Below are 15,158 nucleotides of genomic sequence, written 5' to 3'. Positions count from 1 at the left end.
AACTCTGGTGGGCAAACCAGAGTCCTACATCATCAACTCAACTATCGAGGACAGCTACAAGTAAATACATGTTGCATTTCTAATCCGAATGAGCGGGTGCTAAACATTTGTATTTCCGTGAGCGTAGTCTCCAAAGTATCAACGATAGTTTGAATCTCTGTCTCTCCCTTCCAAGCATTCATACTATTGTTAGTCCAGTCCACTAGGAACCTGTTTTCATTGTATTACGTTAGTAATCAATAACCTGTGTGTGTGGGTGTGTGTGTTTGTATTGTGTTATTATTTAGTTAGTTAGTAAATAAATAATTAAGCCAATTTGTGGATTGCTGATTCATCAGTAAGGTCAGGGTTCTTGCAGGTTCAAGGATTATGCAACGTTCAGAATGAGACTGATAAGAGGTAATTATTTAATAAGTGACTGTTATCGATATATATAACATATATGTATCTAAGAGTTTAATTCGGGAGATGGTAACTCGTTAAACAACTTCTTCTGTGGTGCCCCCAAATTCCTAATGAGTTAATTGTTACATGATTAATTCAATTGAGTGACAATGAAAGATAGTTAGTTGATTCGATAAATCACAGTCATACATTAAAGTAAGTCACGTAACGACACAAGGTAGTGGTGGTATACAGAAGATAGCCCTATTAGGTAAAAGACCAAGTCCATATTATGGCAAGAACATCTCAAATAAGCAAAGAGAAACGACAGTCCGTCATTACTTTAAGACATGAAGGTCACTCAATATGGAACATTTCAAGAACTTTGAACAAGAAAGTTTCTTCAATTGCAGTCGCAAAAACCATCAAGCGCTATGAAGAAACTAGCTCTCATGAGGACCGCCACAGGAAAGGAAGACCCAGTTACCTCTGCTGCAGCGGATAAGTTAATTAGAGTTAAATGCACCTCGGATTGCAGCCCAAATAAATGCTTCACAGAGTTCAAGTAACAGACACATCTCAACATCAACTGTTCAGAGGAGACTGCGTGAATCAGGCCTTCATGGTCGAATTGCTGCAAAGAAACCACTACTAAAGGACACCAATAAGAAGAAGAGACTTGCTTGGGCCAAGAAACACGAGCAATGGAAATTAGACTGGTGGAAATCTGTCCTTTGGTCTGATGAGTCCAAATTTGAGATTTTTAGTTCCAACCGCCGTATCTTTGTGAGAATTCAAGGCACACTTAACCAGCATGGCTACCACAGCATTCTGCAGTGATACACCATCCCATCTGGTTTGCGCTAGTGGGACTGTCATTTGTTTTTCAACAGGACAATGACCCAACACACCTCCAAGCTGTATAAGTGCTATTTGACCAAGAAGGAGAGTGATGGAGTGCTGCATCAGATGACCTCGCCTCCACAATCACCCAACCTCAACCCAACAAGTGCTCAGCATATGTGGGAACTCCTTCAAGACTGTTAGAAAAGCATTCCAGGGGGAAGCTGGTTGAGAGAATGCCAAGAGTGTGCAAAGCTGTCATCAAGGCAAAGGATGTTACTTTGAAGAATCTAACATTTAAAATATATTTTGATTTGTTTAACACTTTTTTGGTTACTACATGAATCCATATGTGTTATTTCATAGTTTGATGTCTTCACTCTTATTTTACAATGTAGAAAATAGTTTTTTTTTTAAAGAAATAAAATATGCTGTGTCCAAACTTTTGACTGGTACTTTTATTTGGGCTGCAATTTCTGAGGCTGGTAACTTATCCTCTGCAGCAGAGGTAACTCTGGGTCTTCCTTTCCTGTGGCGGTCCTCATGAGAGCCTGTTTCATCATAGCGACTGCACTTGAAGAAACTTTCAGAATTCTTTTTCAGATTGACTGACCTTCATGTCTTAAAGTAATGATGGACTGTCGTTTCTCTTTGCTTATTTGAGCTGTTCTTGCCATAATATGGACTTGGTGTTTTACCAAATAGGGCTATCTTCTGTATACCGCCCCTACCTTGTCACAACACAACTAATTGGCTGAAACGCAATAAGAAGGAAAGAAATTCCACATATTAACTTTTAACAAGGCACACCTGTTAATTGAAATGCATTCCAGGTGACTACCTCATGAAGCTGGTTGAGAGAATGCCAAGAGTGTGCAAAGCTGTCATCAAGGCAAAGGGTGGCTATTTGAAGAATCTCAAATATATTTTGATTTGTTTAACAATTTTTGGTTACTACATGATTCCATATGTGTTATTTCATAGTTTTGACGTCTTCACTATTATTCTACAATGTAGAAAATAGTAAAAATAAAGAAAAACACCTTGATTGAGTAGGTGTGTCCAAACCTGGTACTGTATATCTATATATTTAGCTGAATTTCTGTTGATTTTACCATATTTTTGGACCAAAAACTAAAATCCAAGCAAGCAGCTGACCAAATTATGCAAGATTTTACTTCTGGTTTAAAAGAGTTTAACTGTAGGCTAAATGAGTGCTGCCTTGGCTCGAAACTGATGGATAATACATTCAAACTGATGGATAATACATTCTTTATGTGGCTAATATTAAAGAGCATACAGTTGAAGTCCCCTGTAGCTCAGTTGGTAGAGCATGGCGCTTGCAACGCCAGGGTTGTGGGTTCATTTCCCATGGGGGGCCAGTATGAAAATGTATGCACTCACTAACTGTAAGTCGCTCTGGATAAGAGCGTCTGCTAAATGACTAAAATGTAAGTCGGAAGTTGGAGTCATTAAAACTCGTTTTTCAACCACTCCACAAATGTATTGTTAACAAACTATAGTTTTGGCAAATCGAATAGGACATCTACTTTGTGCATGACACAAGTAATTTTTCCAACAATTGTTTACAGACAGATTATTTCACTTATAATTCACTGTATCACAAATCCAGTGGGTCAGAAGTTTACATACACTAAGTTGACTGTGCCTTTAAAAAGCTTGGAAAATTCCAGAAAATGATGTCATGGCTTTAGAAGCTTCTGATAGGCTAATTGACATCATTTGAGTCAATTGGAGGTGTACCTGTGGATGTATTTCAAGGCCTACCTTCAAACTCAGTGCCTCTTTGCTTGACATCATGGGAAAATCAAAATAAATCAGCAAAGACCTCAGCAAAAAAATTGTAGACCTCCACAAGTCTGGTTCATCCTTGGGAGCAATTTCCAAACGCCTGAAGGTACCACGTTCATCTGTACAAACAATAGTATGCAAGTATAAACACCATGTGACCACACAGCTATCATACCGCTCAGGAAGGAGACGCGTTTTGTCTCCTAGAGATGAACGTACTTTGGTGCGAAAAGTGCAAATCAATCCCAGAACAACAGCAAAGGACCTTGTGAAGATGCTGGAGGAAACAGGTACAAAAGTATCTATATCCACAGTAAAACGAGTCCTATATCGACATAACCTGAAAGGCCGCTCCGCAAGGAAGAAGCCACTGCTCCAAAACCGCCATAAAAAAGCCAGACTACAGTTTGCAACTGCACATGGGGACAAAGATCGTACTATTTGGAGAAATGTCCTCTGGTCTGATGAAACAAAAATAGAACTGTTTGGCCATAATGACCATCGTTATGTTTGGAGGAAAAGGGGGGTAGGCTTGCAAGCCGAAGAACACCATCCCAACCGTGAAGCACGGGGGTGGCAGCATCATGCTGTGGTGGTGCTTTGCTGCAGGAGGGACTGGTGCACTTCACCAAATTGATGGCATTATGAGGAAGGAAAGTGATATGGATATATTGAAGCAACATCTCAAGACATCAGTCAGGAAGTTAAAGCTTGGTCGCAAAATGGGTCTTCCAAATGGACAATGACTCCAAGCATACTTCCAAAGTTGTGGCAAAATGGCTTAAGGACAACAAAGTCAAGGTATTGGAGTGGCCAGCACAAAGCCCTCTCCTCAATCTTATAGAAAATGTAAACTTCTGACCCACTAGGAATGTGATGAAAGAAATAAAAGCTGAAATAAAAGTTGCCCATTGGTTAACTATTTGACAATAACATTTTGTTTGTTTGTTTGTTTTGCATGTTTTCCAGCTTGGTGCTACAAGTAATGAATTATCAGGTAACATCCTTTCCTTGCTTCTGTGGTGGTTAGATAGAACAGATCAGACTTGTTAATGCATTCCATTGACCTAATATTATTATATTGAATGTATTGCCAAATACATTTCATAATAATCCCTATTGGCATATCATTAGACAGCATTGCAAAAGGCAGCCTTATCAGGCCATAGCTCCTCATAAATTTGTCATAGGCAGAAATGTGCCAATGAAGTCAGAGAAAGGTGAAATTATGAATGAGATTATTGGATATGTTTAATCCCAGATGTGTCAAGAGAAGCACAGGAAGCTCCCAACTCTGAGAGTGGGCTTGGAGCGGAGGGTGGAGCTGAGGTGTCTCCTCAGAGCTCTGCTGTGGTGCTGCAGAGGGTTCCTGAGACCATGCCGAGAGAAATGCTGTCGTTGCTGGTGGAGACCATCTCTGGCCTGGAGGAAGACAACTTCTCCCTGGAGGTCATCAGTGAGACAAACAGAGCTGTCGTGACATTCAATAATCCCAAAGGTAGGTCACCATTTCAAATAACCTTTTTTAACAACAAAAATAAACAATGAATTTCACTTCTGAAGTATTATAAAACAGATCTCTCCCTCACACGAAGGGATCATAATTTCAAGAACTGTTGTACATTATATTAAGGATATGATTGCTGTCTGTCTTTAGATGTGGAGCGGTTCCTCACTGAGAGCAAGAGCAACAAGAGTTTCCAGAAGCAGGGTTTGATTGGCCGGTTGCTAGAGAGGGGCCAGAGTGTGAGAGTGGAGAACCTGGCCTCCAACATACCTCAAGATATGCTGGAGCTCTACATTGAGAAGTGGGCTGGCCTAGCAAAGGACATCACTATGTTTCCTGAGGAGCAGGCAGCCATTGTCACCTTCCACGCACCAGAAGGTAAAACCTGCTGTTTGAATTAACTGTTTTATTAAATAAATGTTAATCAATTTGTTTATTTGGTCATCTGCTACTTTCTATTGTAAGACTAATTAAATGTAGCCTTGCTATTCTGTTGCTGCAGCAGTCTCTTGGCCTCTAACAGAAATATTCAGTTTTCTCCCTTATTTCATGCTATGACAGACAGTCCGTTATCTATGTTGTTTCAGTTGTGGAAACCACTCTAAATAAACGCCTTGTAATTAACAAAGTCCCAGTCAATGTGTATCCATACTACGAGTCCTTGGGCACTGCCTTGTATGGAAAGGAGAGGCCAAGGTGGAAGATGCCTGACCCCTTCATAGTGAGTGTGCATTCTGCCATATGGAAATTCCTCTCCATGAAGAGACAGTTGTCCCTCATCACTAACCAGATGAAGGCCCACTTCTGTCATGTAGACATGGATAGTCCTGAGGTAAAACTCAGTCCTCTGCCAACCCTGCTAAGGCAGAAAGGACTAACAAGCCAACATGTAGACGGATGGAAGAAGAATGCCTTGATTGTCTTCCGTGATATCATGGCTCAATGTGCAGTGTTTGAGTGTTTTGCAAGTGCCCCCAGCGTGGAAGGCAGTGAAGAACGAAGTCCACTCGGTGGTGAAAGAGGATGCTGTCCTGGCTATGGATGCCTCCAAAGGGTCTCTGACAGTTGCAGGTCTGGCCGAAGACACAAAACGACTCAGGGGGCCGGTGGAAGACCTCATGCAGAGGGCCATGAGTCAGATAGAGAGGCAGAGGGACGGCATCTCGGAGGAGATGGACATGTCCCCTGCCATATTCTACATCCTGCAGCAGGAAGGACTGCGGAAGTGTGTAGCAGACGAAGCCCCAGATATGGGATTTTCCCTACAAAGATGACACCAAGAAGCTGGTTCTCTCAGGTCTTGTCCAAGAGGTGTACAAGGTGCAGAACTGGATCCTGGAGAGGAAGATCAAGATGAATAAGAAGCAGCTAAAGCTGGACCCCCACCTCCTGGACTTCCTGCGGTCAGTGGACAGTATGGAGATGTCCCAGGACCTGTTCACGTCCCGGGCATCAGTGCTGTGTACAGCGTGGAGGGTGGAGAGGTGCTTCTGACTGGCAGCTCAGACAGAGCCTTGGCTGATGCAGAGCAGAGGGTGAAGACTGCCCTGTCCCTGCAGAGCCTTATGGTGGAGGACCAGGAGGTGCTAAGGAAGCCTGAGTGGAAGGATCTGAACAACCAGCTGGTGGATACCTACAACTCCCTAAAGAAAATAACGGTGGTGATAAAGCTTCACCCAGAGAGCAGAGACAGAATCATTGTGTCTGGCTTCCAGGACCCGGTCAGAGAGGTCAGCAACAGTCTGCAGGACTTTGTTGAAAACTACTCACGAGTCAAAGAGGCTGTCTGTGTCAAGTCCTGTGCCGTGGTTAAATTCATCCAGGAGAACAAATCTAAGGACTGGAAACATTTTGCCAAGGGTGATGAGCTGAATATCCGCTTTGACCCCTAGAAGGCCAAACATTTTCCTTTCTGGAGCCCGTCTCTATGTCAAGAAGGCCAATAGGTCCTTTCAGAAGATGGCAGCAGCCTTATGCACTGATGAGCTCACCATCATGAAGCCTGGAGCAAAGAAGTACTTCAAGAGAAGGGAAGCATGTTTGTTTCACATGGCGATGAAGGAGCACAGCTGTGTGGTGCTGCTGCAGGAAGACTACATGCTGGAGGAAGAAGAGGGAGACGATGAAGATGAGGAGGAAGGGTTTGGACATTCATCCTGCTGTGATGTGAGGACATCCAATGGAATCCTGGTATCCGTCAGTATGGCTGACATCTGCAAGTTCAAAAGCGGGATGCAGTAGTCAATGCAGCCAATGAAGACCTGCAGCATATTGGAGGCCTGGCTTTAGCACTACTCAAGGCTGCTGGTCCACGGCTGCAGGAGCTCAGTGATCAACATGTCCGTAATAACCGCCGACTGCAGCCAGGAGACGCCATTGTGACAGATGCAGGCAATCTGCCCTGTAAGTATGTGGTCCATGCGGTCGGTCCACGGTTCACAGACTTTGACCGGAGAACAGCCATACAGCGTCTGAAACGAGCTGTGAATGAGAGCCTGAGGGAGGCTGCGAAGGTTAACTGCTCAACTGTTGCCGTCCCGGCCGGTCAGCTCTGGGATATTCGGCTTTCCTCTGGACCTGTGCACTGAGACCATTGCAGTGGCAGTGCGTGACTACTGTGAGAACCTGAGGGGTCAGACCTCCCTGACTGAGATTCACCTGGTGGACAACAATGACAACACTGTGAGAGCCCTGGCCAGTGCTGTCCAGAAAACATTCAGTGACCTGCACCCAAAATGACCATGCCTCCGCAGGGTGCACATAGGGGAAGGGGACAATGGGGAAGTGGACGAAGGGGAAGAGGACAACATAGTTACAGACATGAAGAACCTGGATATCAGGGACAGTCACCATGGGGACATAGGCAATGGGAACACAGCCGAGGAGGAGGAGGTGGAGGGAGAGGAGAAGGTAGAGAAGGTAGAGGAGGAGGAGGACGTGGAGGTAGAGGAGGACGTGGAGATAGGGGAGGAGGAGCTAGAGAAAGCGGAACTCAAAGAAATGATCATGAAAACCGAGAGGAGCAGAGGAGAGAGTATGGCCAAGAGAGGAAGTTTGAGAGGGCGGGCAGTGGGGAAATCCTGCAGACCAATCGCACACAAGAGGGTCTGAAGATCATTCTAAGGAAGGAAATATCCAGGAGGAATGTGTGAGTACACCTACTGTAGTTATCAGAGCACCAGGTAAACCATTGTTATATAATACATGTATGGTAAGAAGTACATGAATATCAGATAACCCAGAGTATAAGATGTATAATTGGTTTACCTTTCATTCTACTCTTCTTTATCTGGAATGACAGCTGTCTTGTAGAAGTCATAATTTATGTTTTAATAGAAATACATAGCTGTTCCCTTCTCGCTTCATTAATGTTTGGTCATTTGTTTTGACACCTCTAGTCTGATGGCATCGTCAACACCATCTCTGAGGATGCGGACCTGAGTAAAGGTGCTGTGTCCAATGCCATTCTAAAGGCAGCCGGTCCTGGGCTCCAATCAGCAGCCACAGATGAGGCTCGCACCATCAGATTGGCCTATGGTGACGTTGTGGTCACCAACGGTTACAACCTCGCGATGTCAGAGAGTGATCCATACTGTCTGCCCCCATTGGGACCAGGGAGCTGGCTCAGCAGAGAAGGTAAGCTGTGAGTTATTGACAGTGCTTAATTTGTAAATTGAGAGGTCCCGGAACATAGTGCAGTATGCCCACATACTTGAGTATAGCTGCGGGGCTTAAATAAGTCCACATTTCTTATAGCTTAATTTTCTATAGCTTAATCAATGTACAGCAAACTTTTAGACAACACTGCAGAACACCCGCCATATGCACACATACTCAGCTCTGGGGCTTACAAGAACCCAATTTAATATAATTTTCAAGATATCAATGTAGCAGTAGAACAAATATCACAATATCAGAATATAACTTCAAATAAAATAAATCAATGTAGGCTACAGCAGAACACATATGAGAATATATAGGCCTCCTGCCTATGTGATAATATGAAGCACATATTCAGATTACCTTCACAGTAAAGAACAAGTTTGTAAAGGGACAAAAATGTCCTACCTTAGTATTCAAATCCTCCCACAATGTCTCTCACCATGTCGAGTCCATTTAACTCCTGAGAGTCCATTTCTTGCTCAAAGCCATGTAGCGGACCTCTGGCTGTGACGTTTAGCCTCCTAAGGCTGTTCTGAAGACTCTGGCTGTAGTAGTGTCAATGTTTTCATTTTTTTAATTTATTTTTTTATTTTTATTTCACCTTTATTTAACCAGGTAAGCCAGTTGAGAACAAGTTCTCATTTACAACTCGCGACCTGGCCAAGATAAAGCAAAGCAGTGCGATTAAAAACAACAACACAGAGTTACATATGGGGTAAAACAAACATAACGTCAAAAATACAACAGAAAAATTGCAAATACAGTGTGTGCAAATGTAGCAAGTTATGGAGGTAAGGCAATAAATAGGCCATAGTGCAAAATAATTACAATTAGTATTAACACTGGAATGATAGATGTGCAAGAGATGATGTGCAAATAGAGATACTGGGGTGCAAATGAGCAAAATAAATAACAATATGGGGATGAGGTAGTTGAGTGGGCTACTGTTGCAGGTGCAGTGATCGGTAAGGTGCTCTGACAACTGATGCTTAAAGTTAGAGAGGGAGATAAGAGTCTCCAGCTACAGAGATTTTTGCAGTTCGCTCCAGTCATTGGCAGCAGAGAACTGGAAGGAATGGTGGCCAAAGGAGGTGTTGGCTTTGGGGATGACCAGTGAGATATACCTGCTGGAGCGCATACTACGGGTGGGTGTTGCTATGGTGACCAATGAGCTAAGATAAGGCAGAGATTTGCCTAGCAGTGATTTATAGATGGCCTGGAGCCAGTTGGTTTGGCGACGAATATGTAGTGAGGACCAGCCAACAAGAGCGAACAGGTCACAGTGGTGGGTAGTATATGGGGCTTTGGTGACAAAACGGATGGCACTGTGATAGACTACATCCAATTTGCTGAGTAGAGTGTTGGAGGCTATTTTGTAAATTACATCGCCGAAGTCAAGGATCAGTAGGATAGTCAGTTTTACGAGGGCATGTTTGGCAGCATGAGTGAAGGAGGCTTTGTTGCGAAATAGGAAGCCGATTCTAGATTTAACTTGGATTGGAGATGCTTAATGTGAGTCTGGAAGGAGAGTTTACGGTCTAACCAGACACCTAGGTATTTGTAGTTGTCCACATACTCTAGGTCAGACCCGTCGAGAGTAGTGATTCTAGTCGGGTGGGCGGGTGCCAGCAGCTTTCGATTGAAGAGCATGCATTTAGTTTTACTTGTGTTTAAGAGCAGTTGGAGGCTACGGAAGGAGTGTTGTATGGCATTGAAGCTTGTTTGGAGGTTTGTTAACACAGTGTCCAATGAAGGGCCAGATGTATACAAAATGGTGTCGTCTGCGTAGAGGTGGATCTGAGAATCACCAGCAGCAAGATCGACATCATTGATATACACAGAGAAAAGAGTCGGCCCAAGAATTGAACCCTGTGGCACCCCCATAGAGACTGCCATAGGTCCAGACAACAGGCCCTCCGATTTGACACATTGAACTCTATCTGAGAATTAGTTGGTGAACCAGGCGAGGCAGTCATTTGAGAAACCAAGGCTATTTAGTCTGCCAATAAGAATGCGGTGGTTGACAGAGTCGAAAGCCTTGGCCAGGTCGATGAAGACGGCTGCACAGTACTGTCTATTATCGCGGTAGGCCATAATATCGTTTAAGACCTTGAGCGTGGCTGAGGTGCACGCATGACCAGCTCGAAAACCGGATTGCATGAGCGGAGAAGGTACGGTTTGATTCGAAATGGTCGGTGATCTGTTTGTTAACTTGGCTTTCAAAAAACGTTTGAAAGGCAGGGCAGGATGGATATAGGTCTGTAACAGTTTGAATCTAGAGTGTCACCCCCTTTGAAGAGGGGATGACCGCGGCAGCTTCGATTCTCTGGAGATCTCAGACATTACGAAAGAGAGGTTGAACAGGCTAGTAATAGGGGTTGCGACAATTTGCGGCTAATTTTAGAAAGAAAGGGTCCAGATTGTCTAGCCCAGATGATTTGTAGGGGTCCAGATTTTGCAGCTCTTTCAGAACATCAGCTATCTGAATTTGTGTGAAGGAGAAGCGGGGGGCATGGGCAAGTTGCAGCGGAGGGTGCAGAGCTGGTGACCGGGTAGTAGTAGCCAGGTGGAAATCATGGCCAGCCGTAGCAAAATGCTTGTTGAAATTCTCGATTATTGTAGATTTATCGGTGGTGATAGTGTTTCCCTAGCCTCAGTGCAGTGGGCAGCTGAGAGAGAGGTGCTCTTATTCTCCATGGACTTTACAGTGTCCCAAAACCTTTTGGAGTTAGTGCTACAGGATGCACATTTCTGTTTAAAAAAGCTAGCCTTTGCTTTCCTAACTGCTTGTGTATATTGGTTCCTAACTTCCCTGAAAAGTTGCATATCGCGGGGGGCTATTCGATGCTAATGCAGTACGCCACAGAATGTTTTTGTGCTGGTCAAGGGCAGTAAAGTCTGAGGAGAACCAGGGGCTATATCCGTTCTTAGTTCTGAATTTTTTTAATGGGGCATGCTTATTTAAGATTGAGAGGAAAGCACTTTTAAAGAACAACCAGGCATCCTCTACTGACAGAATGAGATCGATATCCATCCAGGATACCTGGGCCAGGTCAATTAGGAAGGCCTACTCGCTAAAGTGTTTTAGGGAAGCGTTTGACAGTGATGAGGGGTGGGTCGTTTGACCGTGGTCATCAAGAACAGTTTGCCCCTCACTACTCTGGCACTGACAGTTCTCTGGCCTCGTTCTGGTTTCGATTCACCATCTTTCTCCTGATTTTTGTACTTGAAAAATGTCATCAAGCTCGATTGCCTTTTCCCATCCATTTTTTATTTGGCTTTCCCACGATTCAACTTCAGTAGGGAGATGACTCAGCCTAGGCTACGTAATGTGATTCACGTAGGAACCTCTTCACTAGCTCACCAGCACTACCAAGACCTGTGTCAAGATCAGTTACTTACCCCCACCCGCCCTCCCCATAACCTCTATGTACAAAGAAGAGAGCAGGTCTGGAATCAGTGTGGCAGGATAGGATGAAGGATCCTGGCGCTTTTACATGATGGTCTTTCTGTGGGGCGGGAGAAATAACGAGGAGGCAACTTGATTTAACGCTGATCGCTTTTATTAGAATGTATATAGTGCGAACATTTAAACAATTAATAAATCATGCCTCGAGAGGTATCGGATCTGGGCAAATAGGTGCCGGAACAAACAAAGTCAAATCTGAGAGGTGCCGGATCCTGTTCCAGCAGGATCCGGCTCAAATTAATCACTGGTTATTGAGAGTGGGAGTGATCAGTGCATCGAAAGGTTTTAGTAAAAATGTTCTAAAATTGTCCATGTGTTTGTGATTTAAGATGTTGATAACGATCATCAGAGATTGCCTGAGCAAGGCAGAAAAGCATAGGCTGGCATCCCTGTCTTTCCCTGCAATTGGCACTGGGAACATGGGATTCCCTAAGGGCCTGGTGTCCAAGCGTCTTCTGCAGGAGGTCAAAGACTTCAGCCGGAGAAGAAACTCCACACACCTGAAAGAGGTGGCCATCGTGGTCCACCCCAGTGACACCCAAACTGTGGATGTAAGTTTGAAGATGAAAAATGGTTGAAAATCAGATTCAGTGTTTATCATCACACAGATATTGTATTGTTGGGATAATCTCACCTTTGTCTGTGTGTGTTGTGCTCTTAGATATGTTTGTTAAATGCTCCACACTTTTAAATATCTTGTTTACAGTGCTTTGTCAGGGAATTCAAAGGTCAGACACAAGGGAATAATTGGCAGAGTTCACAGGTGTCAGCCAATCACAACATTCCAAATCCTATGTTGGCCAATCACAATATCCCAAATCCTATGTTGGCCAATCACAGCAGCCCTCTGGTAAAGCTTAACTCACAGCCTTCCAAAAGTCTCCCCAAAAATATTCAACCATTGAGACCCTGCTGCCTCTATAGAGTGTGTCTGTTTCCACAGAAACTTCTTGTCTAAACATGTTATTTTAATTAGGTGCAGGCTTCTTTGGACAGGTGTCATCACCTTCTCTGGGTGTGTACAGCATGCAGATGGGTCAGGCATGACTTTTGAAGTTTCATCAGGAGACATCACGAAGGAGGCCGTTGATGTCATTGTCAACTCCTCCAATAAGGACTTTAACCTCAAATCAGGTGACTTGTACCTCTGACAATAGAATAGGTGTGGTAACCAATGTTTCATGTTTGAGGCTACTAAGACAAATACTAAGGAACAACTTATAAGGATGTTTAACATGTAAATATCTGAAATGTTAGAAATCCAAATGAACATTGTTTACAGCTACACGATCAGGAAGCAAGCTACAGTAAATACATGTTATTCAATCATTGCACCCACATTGCTCGCGTGCATCAGCGAGCGTCTGCGTGCCCCAGTCGCTAAAATAGAACTTGGTTCTATTTGTGAAGCTCGACGCGCTGCAAGTCCTGCCTCTCCCATCTCCTCATTGGTTTTTAGGAGCGTATACCCACGTGGGTGGTTGAAAGATGAACTGAGGTCCACACTCCAGTCCAGTTGGTGGTGGTAATGCATCTTAAAGTTGGTTGCCAACCGACATATAAAGTCCAAAGAAGAAGAAGAAGCCTGAAGGAAGCCTGAACTTGGTTTACCGTTTTATCTGTGGATTTATTGTTGGAGTACAGGACCTTGTACATTTCAGGTTTATATCCCAGGACAAATTAGCTAGTAACAGCAAGCTAGCTAGCTAAATTGCCATAAATGTTTAATGCTTTTTCGACGTGTCCCCAGTTAATATAGTTGGTTCAGAGTTCATTTTGATATTTCAACCTGCGTGTCCTGATCGTGTCTGGTGTGGGAGGAACAAAATCAACATGCGCTTAACGGCGCACGCTGACGCACGCATACGTGCGGTCTGGTCAGCATGTTAGGATAAAGAGCCATATTGTACTAATGTCTTTGTTTCTTCAGGTGTGTCCAAATCCATTTTAGAAGGAGCTGGATTGAAGGTGGAATTGGAGTGCTCAGAGATTGGTGTGTATCCATGTCCTTGAGTCAACATATAAAAGGATACTGGTAGTCATGTTGGCTGTGAATGAGATTCAATGTCAGTACTGTTTGATACTGTCTTGTAAAAGTCTAAAGTCGGAGTCCAGTCCATGGGTCTTACAACACTGATGTGCATTGATTGTACATTTTAGTAACAGATTCTTGACATCTAAACCTTTCCTTTTATGCCTCTCTACAGTCAAATCCCCAAGATTCCAACCATGCAGAATGATAATGACATCAGCAGGATCTCTCCCATGCAGACACATCATGCACATTGTGGGACACAATGACCCTGAGATCATTAAAGAGGCTGTGTACAATGTTCTCAAGAAGTGTGAGGAGCAAAAGTTCACCTCAGTGTCCTTCCCAGCTCTTGGAACAGGTACTCTGCTTTAATGGTCTTTATTGGACTACACTGTCCAGGGTAGTTGCATGTTTTTGTTGTACTTGGCTGCAGTGTGCTGGCCTGTTCTGTTGTGTTCTTTGTTCCTACTCTGAGGTTGTGGAGTGGCCATATGTTTTGCTTCCACGTGCTCTGAAAGGGACTACCTGCTACTTTCTAAGCCTCATTTTCAAATAATCTTGTTCTTTATACGACTTTCTGCTTATTTTTATTTTTCCCCACACATACTATGCCTCGCTCTTTTTCTTGTCTCCTTCCTTCCATATTTTCTTGTCTCCTTCCCTTTCTTGTGATTAGTCACTCTCAAGGACAGATTTGCTTCCATCATGTCATTGTCTGTCCATTTGTCTCCATCTGTGTCTTTCTGTTTGCCTCCATAGCCATGTTATTGTCTGTCTGCCCCCATCTGTCTGTCTGTCAGGCCAGGGTGGAGCGAGTCCCTCTGCTGTTGGGGACGCCATGATTAACGCAGTGGTGGACTTTGTGAAGAAGAGAAAGAGACGGTTTGTGAGAAGTGTGAAGATCCTGATATTCCAGACCGCCATGATGACTGAGTTCCACGAGAGCATGAAGAGGAGAGTGGGAGAGGGAGTGGAGAATAACAGCATTTTAACCAAGTTCAAAGGTCAGTGAGAATTGAAGTGTGAGGTAGAAGACAATATGAGCTCAATGTGTACTAATACACTATAGTTATTACAATTTCAAGTGACATTTTGTCAAGGAGTTTATGTTATGTGTGCTCTTTCTTCATAGATTCAGTGACAACCTTCTTTATGGGACCCAGTGATGAGCACTCTACCCATGATAACTTTGTCATGGAGGGAGAGGAGTTTGCCCCAACCGTGTTCCAGCTGTGCAGAGAACCCCCAGGCTGTGAGGCTTGCCCAGAATTGGTTAAAAACCACATAGTGAAGGAGCAAACTGAGAAAACCATCAAGAACCCGTACATCAGCCAGCTGAGCCAGGAGGACCTGCAGAAGTTGCAGGCCGTGCAGAGGGAGCTGACGGTCAGGATACGCCTGGAGAAGAAGGGCCCTGACTCCCTGATCTGCCTGGAGGGCCTGAG

At 44.0% G+C, this 15,158-nt stretch overlaps 1 protein-coding gene and 2 pseudogenes across 1 annotated transcript in view; all 3 read left to right on the top strand.

The window, feature by feature from the left end:
* The window catches only part of LOC123487411 (protein mono-ADP-ribosyltransferase PARP14-like), a 28,601-nt gene extending 22,781 nt beyond the window's left edge, over positions 1–5,820 (top strand). Inside the window, exons 2-6 of the mRNA XM_045218653.1 lie at positions 4,009–4,036; positions 4,301–4,537; positions 4,697–4,924; positions 5,134–5,472; positions 5,525–5,820. Of these exons, the coding sequence (XP_045074588.1) occupies positions 4,417–4,537; positions 4,697–4,924; positions 5,134–5,472; positions 5,525–5,820 (984 nt within the window). The 5' untranslated portion in view covers positions 4,009–4,036; positions 4,301–4,416. The remainder of the gene's footprint in view (positions 1–4,008; positions 4,037–4,300; positions 4,538–4,696; positions 4,925–5,133; positions 5,473–5,524) is intronic.
* A 685-nt stretch (positions 5,821–6,505) lies between these two features.
* Positions 6,506–7,285, top strand: LOC123487410 (annotated as a pseudogene).
* Positions 7,286–7,366: 81 nt separating this feature from the next.
* LOC123487409 lies at positions 7,367–15,157 on the top strand (annotated as a pseudogene).
* The last annotated feature ends 1 nt before the right edge of the window (position 15,158 follows it).

The sequence above is a fragment of the Coregonus clupeaformis genome, unplaced genomic scaffold (genome assembly GCF_020615455.1).
Source record: "Coregonus clupeaformis isolate EN_2021a unplaced genomic scaffold, ASM2061545v1 scaf1704, whole genome shotgun sequence".
Taxonomy (NCBI): Eukaryota; Metazoa; Chordata; class Actinopteri; order Salmoniformes; family Salmonidae; genus Coregonus; species Coregonus clupeaformis.
The sequence above is the reverse complement of the archived record's forward strand: the minus strand, read 5'-3'. Positions and strand labels throughout refer to the sequence as shown.